This window comes from Rhinopithecus bieti, unplaced genomic scaffold (genome assembly GCF_001698545.2).
Source record: "Rhinopithecus bieti isolate Rb0 unplaced genomic scaffold, ASM169854v2 scaffold_2439, whole genome shotgun sequence".
Classification (NCBI taxonomy): domain Eukaryota; kingdom Metazoa; phylum Chordata; class Mammalia; order Primates; family Cercopithecidae; genus Rhinopithecus; species Rhinopithecus bieti.
This window is the reverse complement of record NW_016804232.1, coordinates 222,314-240,459: the sequence shown is the minus strand read 5'-3', so window position 1 is coordinate 240,459 and position 18,146 is coordinate 222,314. Positions and strand designations below refer to the sequence as shown.

General features: G+C 38.3%; 1 protein-coding gene across 3 annotated transcripts in view; it reads left to right on the top strand.

Annotated features, from left to right (window-relative positions):
* Positions 1 to 18,146, top strand: part of AMPH (amphiphysin) — a 256,655-nt gene that overhangs the window by 100,350 nt on the left and 138,159 nt on the right. For all 3 annotated transcript variants that reach the window (XM_017867370.1, XM_017867369.1, XM_017867368.1), the window contains exon 2: positions 273 to 353. In XM_017867370.1, the coding sequence (XP_017722859.1) occupies positions 273 to 353 (81 nt within the window). The remainder of the gene's footprint in view (positions 1 to 272; positions 354 to 18,146) is intronic.

Here is an 18,146-nt window from a genome sequence, read left to right as displayed (position 1 = left end):
AAAAAAAAAAAAAAGAAAGAAATAAGTGCAGTGTAGCACAACACTTGCTCAAAGCCACACAGCCTGTGAGGGGCAGGACTGGGATTCAGTTTTTTTTGTTCAACTCCACAGCTGCCAAGCCAAGATGTTTCCAGAACAGAAAAACTAGGAGTGCTGATAGTTTTTGCTCTACTCCTCAGAGCAAAACATCAGCCTTGCTCCATTAACAGAAAATGCACATCTTTCTTTTAAAACATTATTAAATTAAACATTTTGTTTTATTTGCAAATTAGGTCCTCCAGAAACTGGGGAAAGCTGATGAGACAAAAGACGAACAGTTCGAAGAATATGTCCAGAACTTCAAACGGCAAGAAGTGAGTCCATTTGTTTAGTTTCTGGAGTGGGAAATGGTTTAAATGTGTTTGTGTCTTAGCATATAAGCAAAATGCATTAATATTAAAAAAAGAATAGGTGGGGTTGGCACTAACTTGAGAGTAACACTTGCTAATTCTGTAGAATTTCCTATGGAAGATGGGAAAACGCCATAGACAGTAGATTTTGGAATCCCAGGAGATAAAGACTCTGCTGTCCTGGATTGCTTTAGTTTTTTATGATACTTTATTTTTTGAAACAGGGTCTCACTCAGATTGCCCAGGTTGGCGTGCAGTGACACAATTTTGGCTCACTGCAGCCTCAACATCCTTGGACTCAGGTGATCTTCCCACCTCAGCCTCCTGAGTAGCCAGGATTACAGGTGTGCACTATCACATGTGGCTATTTTTTGTGTGTTTTTAGTGGAGATGGGGTTTCACCGTGTTGCCTAGGATAGTCTTGAACTCCTGGACTCAAGCGATCCACCCACCTAGCCTCCCAAAGTATTGGGATTATAGGTGTGAGCTACCAGGCCCAGTCTTGGACCACTTTAATACAGATGACTGGTCTATAGGAATGCTGGTGTTTCTGAAGATTTATATTTCATTGAACATTAGAAAAGCAGTAGTTTAACACTTCCCATAAAATAACCTTAATTGTTGAATGCTTCAAGAGCATGCATTCGCAACAGGGAGTATACTGATACCTTCCCTAAGGGGCTGAAAATTGGTTCTTGGTGGGTGAAGAAAACTTTTTCAGTGTATAAAGCAAAGATAAACATACATTAGATAAACAGATATATAGTATATTTATGGTGTTAAAATTTTACAGGTGGTGTAATTAGGAAAAAAGTCTTAAAAGACTCCTTGGGGAGGTGACAACGATAAAAAAAGGTTGAGAAACAGATTGTGATGTTTGTTCCTGTAGTGTATGTGTTTAACAGACATGCGAATATAGAAACTATTTTTAAACTATGTCTTGATCTCTAATGCTTGGATAATTGGCTAGAATATCTCTCTTTCAGTAACACACATAAGGGCTGGGGAAGATAGGAGTGGGGCCCTCTGAGGTTAGAAGCCTCAAATCTAGAGATCATCTTAGAGATGGGGTGGGAAGAAGGCAGGGTGAGAAGGCCTTGGGAAATGGGGTTTGGGCGTTATAATGTCTAATTATGTGCGGAACAATATAAGGACATGGATTTAGTTTCCTGCTGTCATTGGAGCTACCAGTGTCCACAGAAGGAATTATGGCCTCAGGGATGACACCAACAATGGGAAATCATCACAGGTTTTATTTTGCCCCCTTTGCTCCTGACCTTGGAGGTTTCTTTCTTCCATTTGTGTATCAGGGTTCCTGCTGTTTCTCTCACCAAGACATTCTATTTCGTTTCCTCACCGAGAGGGATTATACATTTCAGCAGGTATGGAGCCAGGTAGATCAGTTTTGCCAAAACACATTCCTGAATGTCTCCAGTTTCATCCCAAGACTAAGGGTTGGCAGATGTGATAGGCAGTCTGTTTACCACGAATGGGATAGCAAACATGTTCTATCTGAACGTGAGAAAAGGGAGAGGGGAGCTGGAGAACCAACAGTAACAGAGAGAAAAACTGATCATGGCCAAATGAACAAATATTACAGAGAGCTTTGGCTTAATAAAGGTAGGAAAGAGAATTCCTAGGGAAATACTGGACTTGGGCCCACAGAATAAGCACTCTCCTACTCTCCTCCAGGAGAAAGTGTCTACAAATCAACTTCTGTTCTCATCTGGTGATTTTTCACACATCTTCTGCATGTGGGTAACTCTCAAATAGATCATTGTCTTGGATCGCAGGAACCTCCCATACACAAACTTGTCCATCAGTGCCCTGTGACTTTGCAGGCAATCCCAAATGTCTGCTCTAAAAGATTGGATTTAGTTTGAAGAAGTGATTCATGTTTACAGTTTTCCCTACCTATGGATTCACATTGTACCCTTCTGTGCCACTAGGAGCAGCAGAATGGGGTGACTTTAAACTGCTGTCCTGCTATGTATTTTGGTCACTACATACAATATTCATTTTCAAATGTTATGGGGCATAGTATATTGGCAACCGTGAAGATTACCACCTTAGTTCTCCCAAGAATATTAGCAGTTTTTAAAACCTGTGTGAAACTTCAAAACTTGGGGAAATTTGAATAAGCAATTCTATTTCATAAGAGTAAGGCAAATAGACTATAAATCTAGGAAATGTTATTTCTCAGGGAGTTTCTTGACCCCATTTGGTCCACTTTGAAAATATTTTTGCACCTAAAACATCTTGCATTTTCATATCTCATTTTGATATATTTTTATCAGACAGTTTATAATCATTATAGTGGAGTGAAGAAGGAGAGTGCCTTACCCCTGTTTGTATATAAGAGAGAGACAAAGAGAAAGGGAAGGAGAATAGAAGGAAGAGAAGGGGAGGGATTTATTTATATTCTTTTGAAACATATTAAAGGTTGAGAAGTGTAGCCGAAGGCTGATTTTAGTAATACTCTACTGAGAGAAGAATCCTCTTACCCCCAATATGTATTGGTGATCAATTTGTATGTATTGCGTATGCTGAAAAAGGAGTGGTGCTTATGTAGAAACATTAACTTAGAAGGAAGGATCTGCCAAGATTATGGTTACATCTGCATGGTCTATTATTCTTAGTATTAATGTGATGGTGAATCAGTAATCTGAAGAGAAAGTATTATCTAAAGGCTACATACTCTAAAGACATTATCTAACCTAGGAAACCTAGATTCCACATTTTTTCTATGAGTATATATATTTTATATCCCAAAAGATACTATTGATAGTATAAAATGAAACCATATTTGGATTTGTGCATTGTATTATAGTCCTCTGACTACACTCAAGTAGTGCTTAATAAAGAAGTAGACTATTCTAGGATGTTCTAGAATTATTCAAACATTTATGGGGGTTCGATTATCTTGCTTTTAGTTTCCTTTTACAGAATCATAAGATCCTTGTAGTTATTGATATATTCCTTGCTTCTTCATGTTGGAAACAAAAGTGGCTGAAAGGTCTGTGTTTGAACTCTGGCTTGGGGCTTTGCTTTATTTTATTCCAACTCTAAGTTTTCCTTTTGATTTCAAACTTCTTTTCCTTCAACATGGTTTGTGTGAGGCTGAGAGCATCGATAAAGGGTCTGTACATACGTTCTTTTGTCCATTGGACTCCCAATTGCTGTTGCTTTTGTGGTCCACGTTTCATAAACTACTTAATTAAAGCAAGGAGAGCCTGGTACCGTGATGCATGCCTGTAGTTCCAGCTACTCAGCAGGCTGAAGCTGGAGGATCACTTGAGCCCAGGAGTCCTGGGTTGTCATGTGCTATGCTGATTGGGTGCCCTCACTAATTTCAGCATCAATATGGTGACCTCCTGGGAGCAGGGAACCACCAGGTTGCCTAAGTAGGGGTGAACCTGCCCAGGTTGAAAATGGAGCAGGTCAAAACTCCACGCCTGTGAATAGCCTCTGCACTGCAGTCTGGGCAACACGGTGAGAACTCATTTCGGAAGGGAGGAAGGGAGGAAGGGAGGAAGGGAGGAAGGGAGGAAAGGAAGGAGGGAAGGAGGGAGGAAGTAATTAGAAGTAGTGCATCAGGGAACAGAATGAACTCTTCTACAGAGAACTTGGAATTTTCCATGACAATGCATGCTAAGGAGAGCAAAGATTGTAGAAATCCAGCAGAAAGAACAAAATCTGATTTCATTTCCTCCTTAGAGGGCCTTGCTTCCCCATTCTATTTTCTGTCTGTTATGAAAGCTGCTAGCAAGTAACAAAATTGACTGGTGTGAACATCACCTGCTTTCAGTTCTACTGGTTTTCTGCTGACAGATCTGTTAATGAGCAGAGAAAAAGGTCCCCTGTGGGAGGAAGGTCCTTGGTTTCTTTCCCTCCTTCCTGCTAATAAACTCGCCCAGTAAGATGCTGCACTTGTGGCAAGTGTGCTAATTAAAAGAAGATACATTGAGGGCTGGTTGAGTCTAGATAACCAACCATTTGGTCACATTTTAGTGAGTGCAGGTGTGAGCACCCTCATCTAGGTCCCGTCTAAGAACAATAGTTCAAATAAAGGAAAGAGAGCCTTGGTTCTCCTTCTGGCATCTCCACAGGCTTCCATTCCCTCGCTGAAATACCATAGCAGTGTTGTGTGGCTCCTCCTGGCCATGGCTGAGTGATGGGCTAACTTTTGTGTAATATGAACCAATAAGAGAAGAAACCCTGGGACCTTGACATCCTCTCCAGTGGTGAGAATTCAGACCAGCCTCCCATGAGTATGATGCTCTAGCAGCTGTTTAAAGCTGGGCCATGTCTTCTCCTTACACTGAACTCACTCCTCTTGGGCACACGGATCCTGTTTTATTGCTTTTATGTTTTTATTTCCATGGGAGCTAGTGCTTTGCAAGTAAACTTAACAAATACTTGCTAAACTTGAAGCTGAATGAGTGACAGAAATTATCACTTTGAATGCATTCCTAGAGTACGTTTTTATTTCTGGGATGGAAGAGATGCTGTATATGGTATGTATTTTTGTAAGCAGTTTCATGACATTTTCAAGAACCTAGTATATGTACATATAAATGACTAAAGAGAAAAATTTTAGAAGTTTTAAGAAAGAATGTAAAATAAAGGTATACTGCCACTGTATATATGTTAATGTGTGGATAAAATTTTAATTTATGAAAAGTTATACTTACCTTCAGAAGCTTTTTGCAATTTGCTTGAGCAGATAGGCCTCGTATATACCTTAGAACATTTATTTTTGCCACAGATAACCATGATGTGAGTATATTAATGTATCTACCTTTCATTAAATATTAATCTTGACCTTCTTGTGATATAGCTACTGCCTTGATTAAATGTGATCCCATAAGATCTATTTCAAATAATGATCCAATTCCAAATGGCAGTGTGGAGAGCCTCATTTGGCCTACACAGCATCCTGTCAGGTTACTAGACCTTCTGGATTCTGAATAAGAACCTAAGTTGGCAAATTTTGTGCCCTTCAGAGCAGTGTTTTTCAAACATTAGCTGCATTGAAGTTACCTAGAAGGTGTTGGTACAGCAGGTCGCACCCCGCAGCCTGTGCTGTACCAATGCCTTCTAGGTGACTTCAATGCAGGTGATGTCTGGGGCAAGGCCTGAGAATCTGCATTTCTGAAAAGTTCCTAAGTGATGCCAGTGATGCTGGTCCAGGGACAACACATTGAGGACCAATGCATTGTATTTATTCATGCAAATTTTTACAAGTGTTTCCTCTGGTTTGTCCTTAAAAATTCTAATCCTATGTTTGATGTCTATTTTTAGTGTCCGTTATAAATATGGATAAAGATTTGGTAGCTATGCTCTGGATTATCTGCGATCTGCATAGATCAAATAAACTAAGATGATCTGGTATTTAACAGCCATGATGTTTGAGTGCAGTGATGGAGCTCACTTCCTTCCCAGGTTGTAGAGCTGGGAGGCTGGATGCCCTGTTAAGAAATGAACGTCCCTGCTCACACCTTGATGAGAAGGAGTTTCATGAAGCTCTTTTAAGATAGTCTGGTTTAATAGGAAAAATTATAGAAAGTATTAGAACTCTGGATGTAGGGTCCTGGGGAAAAAAAAATGATTATCTGGGAAATCAGGTTCAGTGAATACAAGGCCTTGGAAATGAAAGTGTCTGGTCTTGAAACACCGAGGCAATGCTGGAAGGGAAATTTATAGCATTAAATGCTTACATTAGAAACAAGGAAAGGTCTCAAATCAATAATCTAATTTCCTACCTCAAGAAACTTGAAAGGGAAGAAAATAAACCCAAAGCAAGCAGAAGGAAGGACATAAAAAAGAACAGAAATCATTGAAAACTGAAAACAGGGAAACAACAGAGAAAATAGATGGAACAAAAGGCTGATTCTTTGAAAACAATCAATAAAATTAATAAACCTCTAGCAGGACTGACAGGAAGAAAAAAGACACAAATCGCCCACATCAGAAATGAAACAAAGGCTATTACTATAGCTTCTGTAGCCATCTAAAGGATAATAAGGGAATACTATGAGCAACGTTATACTGCAGATTTGATAACCACAAGGGATCAATTCCTTTACAATCACAAACTACCAAAACTTAATGAAGGTGAAATAGACAACTTGAATAGTTTAATAAATATTAAAGAAAGTGGATTTGTGATTTAAAATCTGAAAAAAGTCTCCACACCCTCTGATAGTTTCACTGGAAAATTCTAGCATTTAAAGAATTAATATCAATTTTGTATAATCGTTTTCAGAAAATAGAAGAGGAGGGAGCACTTCTCAACTGATTTTATGTGGGCTGCATGACCGTGATACCAAAACCAGACAACAATAGTATAAAAAGAGAAAACTGCAGACCAACATGTCTCATGAAGTTACATATAAGAATCCTTCAAATATCAGCAAATGAAGTCTAACAATGTATAAAAAGAATTACACACCTTTGCCAGATAGGATTTATTCAGGATATGCAAGACTGGTTTAACATTCCAAAATCAATCAATGTAATTTGCCTTATAAACAGGGTAAGGAAAAAAATCATATGATTATATCAATTGATGTAGAAAAAAATTGTGACAAAATTCAACACCTATTCCACAATAAAAATGCTCAGCAAGTTATGAATAGAAGAGAATTACCTCATCTCAGTAAAGAACATCTACAAAGAAACCTACAGCTAATATAATTAATGGTAACAGACTGAATGCTTTTCTCCAAAAATTGGAAACAAGGCAGGGATGTCCATTCTCGCCAATGCTATGCAGTGTAGAAATGGAAGTCCTAGCCAGTACAAGAAGGAAAATGAAAGGAAACAAAAGGCGTACAGCTTATAAAGAAATTACAAACATTTTACCTGCAGATAACATAATTATGTACATAGAAAATCCCAAGACATCAACCAAAATACCACTGTAACAAATAAACGAGTTCAGTGAGGTCACAAGATATAAAATCAACATGTAAGTATCAATCACATTTCTATATACTAACAATGAACATGTGGAAATCAAAATTAAAAACACAACATTTATAATCACTCCAAAGAAAATGAAATATGTATGTACACACTAAACAAAACACATAGAGGATCTATAGGCTTAAAATTATAAAATACTACTGAAATACATAAAAAAGAACTGAATACTTGGAAAGATATACTGTATTCATGGATTTGAAGACTCAACACAGTGAACATGTCAGTTCTCACCAAATTAACCTATAGGTTTAATGCAATTCCCTGAAATTTCTATAGCACGTAGTTTTATGACCATAGATAAACTTATTCTAAAATTTATATGGAAATGCACAGGCCCTATCATAATTAAAACAGTGACAAAGACAAAGTAGGATGAAAAATTCTACTCAAATATTAAAGCCTACTACATAGGTGAAATAATCAAGACATTGTATTGGCAGAGGGATAGACATGTAGATTAATAGAACAGAATAGGTGACCAAGAAATAGACCCACACAAATATGCTCAACTGATTTTTGACAAAGGTTTAAAAGCAATTGAATGGAAGAAAGATAACCTTTCAACAGATAATGCCATACTAATTGGCATCCAGAGGCCAAAAAGATGAGCTTTGACCTAAAACTAACCCTTATACAAAATTAACTGAAAATAGATCAAGAACTTAAATATAAAACATAAAGCTTTAAAACTTTTGGGAAAAATAGGAGAAAATCTTTGGGATCTAGGGTTAGGCAAAGAGTTCTTAGATTTGCTACCAAAAGCACAATACAAAAGAGGAAAATGTGATAAATTGGACCTCATACAAATTAAAAACTTCCTTTGCAAAAGAGCTGTTAAGAGAATGAAAAGACAAGCTATGTACTGGGAGAAAATATTTGCAAACTACATATCCAAGAAAGGACTAGTATCCAGAATACGTAAAAGAAACTCTTAAAACTCCATAGTAAAAAAATTTAAACAGTTCCATTAGAAAATGGACAAAAAACATGAATAGCAGCCGGGTGCAGTGGCTCACACCTGTAATCCTAGAACTTTGGGAGGCTGAAGCAGGTGGATCACTTGAGGTCAGGAGTTCTAAACCAACCCAGTTAACATGGCGAAACTCCATCTCTACCGAAAATAAATAAATAAATAAAAATAGCCGGGCATGGTGGTGGGTGCCTGTAGTCCCAGCTACTGAGGCTGAGGGGGAAGAATTGCTTGAACCCTGGAGGCAGAGGTTGCAGTGAGCCGAGATCATGCCACTGCAGTCTAGCCTGGGTGACGGAGTGAGATTCTGTCTCGGAAAAAAAAAAAAAAAAAAAAAAAAAAAAAGGAACCATGGATAGATTTTTTTTGCAGTAGATATGTGGCTGGAAAGAAGAATATGAAAAAAATTTTAACGCGTATTTAACCATCAGAGAAATGCAAATTAAAACCACACAAGAAATCACCATACACCTCTCAGGATGGCTAAAATAAAAACTAGTGACAGTGCTAAATGCTGGCAAGGATTTGGAGAAACGGAATCACTCATACATTGTGTGAAATGACTCATAGCCACTGTGGGAAACAGTCTGGCTATTTCTTTAAAAATTAGACATTATACCATACAATCCAACAACTGCACTCTTATACATTTATCCCATAGAAATGAAAACTTATGTTCTCACAAAAAATTGTTCACAAATGCTCATAGCAGCTTTATTTATAGTAGCTCCAAATTGGCAACACCCCAGATGTCCTTCAAGGGGTGAACAGTTAAACAAACTGGAGTATATCCATACTATGGAATACTAGTAAACAATGAAAAAGAAATAACTACGGCCACACACCCAAGCCTGCTTGAATCTCCAGGGAATTATTCTGAGTGAAAAAATTCAATTCTAAAAGGTTTTATACTGTAGGATTCCACTTATGTAACTCTTTTGGCATGGCAGAATTGCAGAAGTGGAGAAAGTGGAGTAAAGTTTGGTGGTTGCCAAGAGTGAGTGATGGGAGTTGGGGTGGATGTGGTTATAAAAAGTCAATACAAGGGATTCTTGTCCTGACTAGAAAGTTCTGTATTCTGACTGTGGTGATGGATACATGAACCTACACATGTGGTAAAATTGCATAAAACTAAACACACACACACGCACACAAGCACAAATGAGTATGGGTAAAACTGGGAGAAGCTGAATAAGATGGGTAGATCACATCTATGTTGTGACATTGTACAATAGTTTTACAAAATGTTGCTGTCAAGGAAGACTGAGTACAGGATGCAAAGTCTCTCTCTCTCACTATATATATATATATATATATATACACACACACACACACACACACAACTACACATATATACACAACTGTATATAGATTATATATATATAATTGTGTATATATACACATAACTATATATATACACACACACAACTGCAAATGATTCCATAATTACATCATTAAAACATCAATTAAAATATATCCCCTTTCACAGGCTTACCTAGAAAAGCATACTGCCTCACTACCTCTGTCAGAACAAACACACTTGAAGGCAGAAGCCACAGATTCATGTTCTTGCCGAGACGGGTCAGGGAACATAAACAAGCTAAGTAGACAAGGTATAAAACAGTAAGGAGTGGTGAGGACTGTGCTGAATTATATAATATATGGGACGTAAAGAAGCAGCTGTCAACTCCAGTGCACAGAAGTCAGAGGAGGATGTGGGCCCCATGTTGGTACATCAGATTTTCAAGAAAAGATTAAATTCATATTTTAATAAAATTTACCAATTTTATTTTGTATATTTTAAATTTAGAAGTAATTGTAACCTTACAAAAAGCTATAATAATAGTATATAGAACTGCTGTGTACCATTCACCTAGACTTCCCGATTACTTTATCATTCTATCTAAACATGGATGCATCCATGCCTCCATGCCTCCATCCATCTATGCATCCATCCATTAGTATCCAAAAACGACACTATCCTGCACAGCCATAGTTCGTTCTGTCAAAGTCAGTGAATTGCCATTGATCCCATATTACTGTCTAATTCACAGATCCTCAAATTTTGCCTATGACAAAACTTTTGCTGTGCGGAAGACGATGAAAAGACAAGTTAGAGGCCCAGAGAAAATGTTTGCAACATACGCCCTAATTGTGTTTCTTAAAGAGCCTGTATCCAATACAGGGTCACGTGTTGCCCCTAGTTGTCAGGTTTCATTAGTTTCTTTAAACTAACTCTCTTGGAAGAGTGTTTCAGCGTTTTCTTGCCTCGCATGATCTTGACATTTTTGAGTACCTCCCAGTGTTTATTTGTAGAGTGTCCCTCACTCTGGATTTGCCTGATACTTTTCTCACAATTAGCTTCATGTTAATAATTAGCTTCTGGGAAGATTACTACAAAAGTAAGTGATGCCCAGTGTATGCTGTCAGAACACACATCATGTTTATTTGTGCCACTGTTAGTGATGTTAACTTTTATCACTTTGTGATGGCACAGCTCAACAGATGATATGCCAGGTATCTCTAGTAAGATAAGATGATATCTGCCAGGTATCTCTAGTATAGAGTTAATACATAAGTATTTTCTCTATTAAAATTAATAAATATTTAATAAGTAATATAATAAATATTTTGCGGGGATTAGTTTGAGACTGTAAATGTCCTGTTTCTCATCAAACTGTCACCTACTAGTTTTATCCACTAATGCTTCTTCTTTAAATCAGCTATTACTCTGATGCTTGCTACATTGTGAATTATTTTGAATTCCTTCTAAACTTATTAATTAGCATTCTACTCAATGGTAAAATTTTTGAGTATTGTGACATTGTACAATCATTTTGCAAAATGTTGTTATCTCTGCCCTCACTCCTGGTAAAAATGTTTCTTTCTTAATTAATTAATTATATCAGCATGTACTTATGGATTCCTACGTTATTCGTTGGGTTATAATTCATTATTATTAGTCGTTTTGGAGTGCAGTTGCCCCAAACTTAACCAGTGGAAACTCCTAGGAGTTGACTCCTTTGTCCTTTTGACAGATCTGCTTAATTCTCTGACAATATTTTTACCTTTTTGGTACTAGATGTTTCAGGATCTCGTTTTGCTTTCCCTTGCCCACATAGCTTGGAATCAGCTATTTTTCCAAGAAAGCCTGGTTTTTTGGAAAAATCTTGGTGGAGATTGGGATTTAGAAACCAATATCTGGGTTCCAGGTGTATTCTTTGCTCCTAGGGTATCATGCTTTTAGGCCTTCTAAGTGGACAGAATATATATGTGTGTATACACACACACACACATACACAACACATGTCTATATACAAGTATTTCTACATACAGACATCTATATTATCTATCCGTCTGAAACCATGACCCTTCTAACTGCAGTTCAGTATCTCCTGCTTTATTTGGGCTCTCCCCTCCCCTCCTTTTTTTTTTTTTTTTTTTTTTGAGACGGAGTTTCACTCTTGTTGCCCAGGCTGGAGTGCAGTGCTGCAATCTCCCCTCACTGCAACCTCCACCACCCGGTTTCAAGCGATTCTCCTGCCTCAGCCTCCTGAGTAGCTGGGATTACAGACGCCTGCCACTACGCCCGGCTAATTTTTGTATTTTTAGTAACGATGGGAGTTTCACTGTATTGGCCAGGCTGGTATCAAACTCCTGACCTTGTGATCCGCCTGCCTTGGCCTCCCAAAGTGCTGGGATTACAGGCGTAAGCCAATGCGCCCGGCCGGGCCTTTCCCCTTTCTAGATTTGTACTTTCCTCTTTGAGAGTGAGAAACCTGCTTTCATTATCTTCAATATATGTATATTTATTTGCACAGTCTCCTTTATGTAACCAGCCTCCTGACCATGTGGGCCATCTCTTTGTCTCCTGCGCTGCACCAGTCCAGGGTCCCGTGCTCTCTAGCTCTCTAGCTGTGGGCTGATTCATACCCTACACTTTCATTCGTACCTACACTTTCCCCTTCTCTCCCCTCTGGAGGCCTGCTGACCAAGATTCCATGCCCACTTAGTGCCCTAGCTGAGTTCCCGCTTGCTGATGGTATGCCTGCTGCATTCTCTCTGCCCTCACTCCTTGCACCATGCCTTCTGAGTCTCCCTGCTATACTCACTCACTCTGCCTATGCATCGCAGGAAGTATCCTGCTTATTTAAAATACTGGCACCTAATTCAATTTCATAATGGAGTTTGTAAAATAAATCAATGTCTATAGAACACATTTGACCCATGGGCTATAACAATACTAAACCTTCAAACATTATTACACATATAAGTGTACTAAAGGATAAGCATTATTAATGTCCTGAGGAAAAGATAACAGTTAATATATGGCCATATTAACTTAGCGAGCAGTTTGCTTTTTAGACTTTAATAGGATGGCAGTTATCAATTTAAAATGTATAGTTTGTTTGCATTTACTCTAAAAGAATCAAAATGTGGTTCTTGACTTTTGGAAGTACAAGATCCTTGCTTGAGGTCTCTTTTGTCACTACCTCATGCAGTGACCCCACAGATCCCAAGCAGCTCATTGTAACCAGTATTACTCTACCTTACCAGGAATTTCCTATGATAGCTGTAGTAATAAACTTCATAGGGTGGTAGATTTGGCCTTAATTATCCCTGTTGCACTGTGGCCGCTGAGGGAAATCTCAGTAGAATTTTCAACACTGGGATAAGGCTCACTCATGCCATGGCAGTACAAATTACAGGTTTGTTATATATGGAGCATTATTTTGTCTGTTGTTGATTTTTAATACTTTTATATAAAACAGGCATTATTCCAGTCATGTGTTTGCGAAAAGGAGGGTAGAAAAATAATATATTTAAGTCAATAGTGGCTTCACAGGGCTCTTAATAATCACAGTGGTCGCAGTATTTGAAATGCAGTGTCACAGCACTCATTACATTCATTTAACGGTATGTTATTAAGTGTGGGATTAAATGGCTGGTTGTCTTCATGTTTAGTTTACTGTCCATTGTTAGACATCTTTTAGCAGAGCATAACGAGCCTAAAATTGGATCAGGCTTATCATTGGGTCCTTTATGTAATGTGCAAGGGTGTTAAATGGAGAGAAAAGAAAATGTCTTGGTGCTGATTAAAGACCCACCAAGGTCTTAAATAGAAGACAGAATTCTGGTGACATTTCAGCAAAGATTGTATATGGGAAGCATCTCCTGAATGTCCTGGTCTCAGATACACAGATACACAGCTAAATTACTATCGTGTAAGAAAACTGGATAATAAATAACGTACTACTGAAGTATACAGAGGAAGAGAGACTCCTGACTGAGGGGATGGGAATCCCTCCAACAGAGAATGAAAAGTCTATAAATCAAGAAAGCAACATAGAAATGGGGTGGGTGATAATATTTCCTTTCCTTTAATGAAGTATTAAGAAAAAAAGAGATGATGCATGGAGGGGTATGTTCTACTCAGTCTGCACTTTTCCAAAATCTCTCTACCTTTTCCATTTGTTAAAAAATGTATCTGACTCTAAACATACATTTTTTTTTTTTTTTTTTGAGATGGAGTCTCACTCTGTCACCCAGGCTGGAGTGAAGTAGTGCTGTCTCTGTTCACTGCAACCTCTGCTCCCTGGGTTCAAGCGATTCTCCTGCCTCCGCCTCCTGAGTAGGTGGGGTTACAGGCACCTGCCACCATGCCTGGCTAATTTTTGTAGTTTTAGTAGAGACAGGGTTTCGTCATGTTGGCCAGGTTGGTCAAACTCCTGACCTCAACTGATCGATCTGCCTTGGCCTCCCAAAGTGCTGGGATTACAGGTGTGACCCACCGCACCTGGCCCATACATACATTTTAACACAGAAAAATGTCTGGGGTAGTTTCCTTAAGATACCCTCTTAGGAATATATATTTACATGACTTGGAGCAAATTCTACTTGTTTGGAATTTTTCTTTATTCAGTGCCCACTCTATAGGACACAAATTATTTGTACCTAGAGTTTGCTTTGGGCTTTCTCTCACATTCATAGCACTCAGTCTTTCTTTGGCCATCCATAAGGATTTGATCACACTTCCCCTTTTAGTTTTTGGCAGAACTCAACTGCCTAACAGCCAAATAAGTGGCTTTTCTCTTTAGGGATCCCGTTAAGGAGGTTGATGTGAATTGAGATGCTCTGATGTAATTAAAAGCAGAAAGGAAGTTGGTGCAATGAATAGTCGGTAGTCTATGTCTGATAGTGTAATTTGGGGACTGAATTGCTGGCTTTCAAACTCTTTTCCACTTCCCTCACTGCAACTACTTCCTTATCATTTGATTGCCCTTCCTTCCTGGATCTCCCTTCTCCCTATGCTCAAGTCCCATCCTTCTTTAAGGTCAACTTACAAGGAATATTCTAGTGGTATTTTCCCCATCCCCTCAGTCAGGAGTCTCTTTTCCTCTCTATACTTCAGTAATATGTTATTTGTTATCCAGTTTTCTTACATGATAGTAATTTAGCTGTGTATCTATGTTCTTATTAAATTGTGAAATATTTAAAGGAAGACTCAACGTTTAGTTATTTTTACAAACCTTCAATGGCTTCTAGTACTTGCTAGGTACCTAATAAGTACATCCCAGTTTTGACTTGCCTGCTTGTCACACTTATTCTCTGTATTTACCCTTTGCTTTGTGTATTATGTGCTGCCTCACTCATTTAATATCAAAGCCCCTCTTTTTAAAAATGCTATGTAAACTTTATGACTATACGTGCAAAACGTTTATAAATGAAACATTGGAAGATTGAAGTCATCACTATATTAAGAGGATAATGTACTATGACTAGGGAGAGTTTATTCCTGGAATGTAGATGGTTTGATTTCCAGATGAATACTTTTTTCTGATAAGTTGATGTCTTGTAGAATTTAGGCTATATAAACCATAATTCCAACAGAATGTTTTATAGATATAGTTAAACTGATTCTAAGATTATATGCATATACATATATATACACACACACACACACACACATACATACATACACACATACAGGGGGAGAGAGAAAGAGAAAGAGAGAAAGGCAAGGGAGTTAGAATAGCCAAGATGATTTTTTATTTTTTAAATTTTTATTTATTTTCAACTTCTTAGATTCAATTTTTATTCCTTTTATGGCTGCATAGTATTCTGTGGTGCATATGTTCCACTTTTTTTTTAATCTAATTAACAACCGATAGGTACCTAGGTTGATTTCATAAATCTGCTATTGTCAGTAGTACTGCAGTGAACATGTGAGTGCATGTGTCAACATTCCTCTTTTTATGTTGTCATTTACTATACCTCTTTTATCCATTGGAGAATGCCTGACATGGCCTGGGCTTGATCCTAACCTGGACTATGGAGACTAGAGCAAAGTTTTGGTCACTCCTGGTTCAAAAACTGCCCTAGTTCCTGTGGTATCTGTGGACACAGTATTTTCAGTCTTCTAAGAATTTTACACACATTTACAAACAATAAAATAAATAATTTTAATTTTGCCTAAGAACGTTTTTCTTGTCTTTAAGTCCAAGTTAGGTTCTTCAATTTGTACAATTTTAAAATATTTTTAATATACTGGGTTTTGGAGTAAGACTATTCTCTTATAGGATAATGTTTTACCAGAAAGCCTTAATATATTTAATTGATATCAATCAATTGCTATGAGAAACTTCATTTGTAATTATGAGTCTTGTTGCCTGAGTTCACACTGAATTTCCATTAATCTTTAAACTCAATAGTTGCACAGTATTCTATAAGTGAATTGGTGCATGTCTGCATCTCTTTAAATAAAGTTTACCTAGAGATAATTTATAAAGAAAGGAAATAATTTATAAAGAAAGGAAATACATTTCTCACAGTTCTAGAGTCTGGGAAGTCCAAGGATGTGATGCCAGCATTGACTCTGCTATCTGATGAAGACCATCCCATGGCAGATGGGTGGAAAGTAGAAGCAAGTTAACATGACACAGAGGAAATTGGGTTGAACTTATCTTTTTTATCAGAAGCCCACTCCCATGATAATGACATTAATCCATTCATGAGTGTGAAACCCATATGACCTAATCATCTCTTAAAGATCCTGCCTCTCAACACTGTTACAATGGTAATTAAATTTCAAGATGAGTTTTGGCAGGGATGTTCAAATCATAGATTCCTCCCTGGTCCCTCAAAACTCATGTCCTTCTCACAATTCAAAATACATTTATTCCATCCCAACAGCCCCAGAAGTCTTAACTTATTCCAACATCAGTTCAAAAGTTCAAAGTCCCGAGTCCTGTATAAATCATATGTGGATGAGACTGAATGCATGATTCATCCTGAGGCAAATTCCTTTCAGCTGTGAGCCTGTGAAATCAAAACAAGTTATCTACTTACAAAATACAATAGTGGAACAGGCATAGGACAGACATTCCTATTCTAAAGGGGATAAATAGATAAGAAGAAAGAGATAACTGTTCCCAAGTAAGTCTAAAACCCAACAGAGAAAACATAAAACATTAAAGCTGGTGAATAATCGCCCGTGACTCTATATCCCACTTACTGGATACACTGGGGCTGGGGTTGGGCCCCCATGGCCTCAGACAGCCCTGCCCCCATGACTTTGCTAGGCTCAGTTCACCCAGCTTTAATGGGTTAGAGTTCCATGCTGGTGGCCCTACAAGTTCTATGTTTTCTGTAGCAGCCCTGCCCCAAGGGCTCCACTGTACATTGCCCTAGTAGAGATTCTGTGACACCTCTGCTTTTGTGGCAAGTTTCTGCCTGAGTTCCAAGCTTTTTATGAAATCCTTTGAAATCTCTTGGGAGGAAGAAGCCATTTCCTCAAAGTTCTTCCATTCTGTGCACCTGCAGAATTATCACCATGTGGACACTACCAAGGCTTACCACTTGTGCCATGTGGAGCAGTGGGTTGAGCTGCTCTTGGGACCACTCGAGCCACAGCTGGGCTGGCCAAAGAGTGCTGCACTGAGATGTAAGAAGCAGAGTCCCTTGGTTGTCCTGGGCAGTGAGCCTGTGGAGGGTGCCCCAGGTCCATTCTGCCCTTCTAGAGCTCTGAGACTGTGATGGGATGGGCAGCCTAGAATATTTTCAAAGTGATTGTGGGGTCTTTCATTGTCTTGATGAATACCACTTGGCTTCTTTTTGTTCACATTAATCTCTTTAACAAATAATACTTGGCTATACCCTTAGCATTGTCTCTCTGATGTGCTTTTTATTCTTTACATAGTCAGGCTGTGAATTTTCAAATCTTTTTGTTCTGCTTTCCTTTGATTTATAAATTGCATATTTAAGTCATTTCTTTTCTCTGGCATCTCACTATATGTGGTTGAAAGTAACCACACAGCAACCTGAATGCTTTGCTGCTTAGATATTTCTTCCATCAGATATCCTAGTGCATCACTGTATTAGTCTCTCATACTGCTATAAAAACCTACCTAAGACTGGGTAATCTATAAAGAAATGAGGTTTGATTGGCTCATGGTTCCTCAGGCTGAATAGCAAGCATAGATGGAAGGGAGAGGCTCAGGAAACTTAAAATTATGGCAGAAGGTGAAGAGGAAGGAGGTAGATCTTATATGGCTGGAGCAGGAGGAAGAGAGTGAAGGGAGAAGTGTTTTATACTTTTAAACAGCCAGATCTCATAAGAATTCACTCACTATTATGATAATTGCAAGAATGGCAAGGGGGAAGTCCACCCCCATGAACCAATCATCTCCTACCAGGTTCCTCCTCCAACACTTGGGATTACAATTTGACATGAGATTTGAGTGGGGACACAAATCCAAACCATATCATTCCTCCTCTGGCCCCTCCCAAATATCATG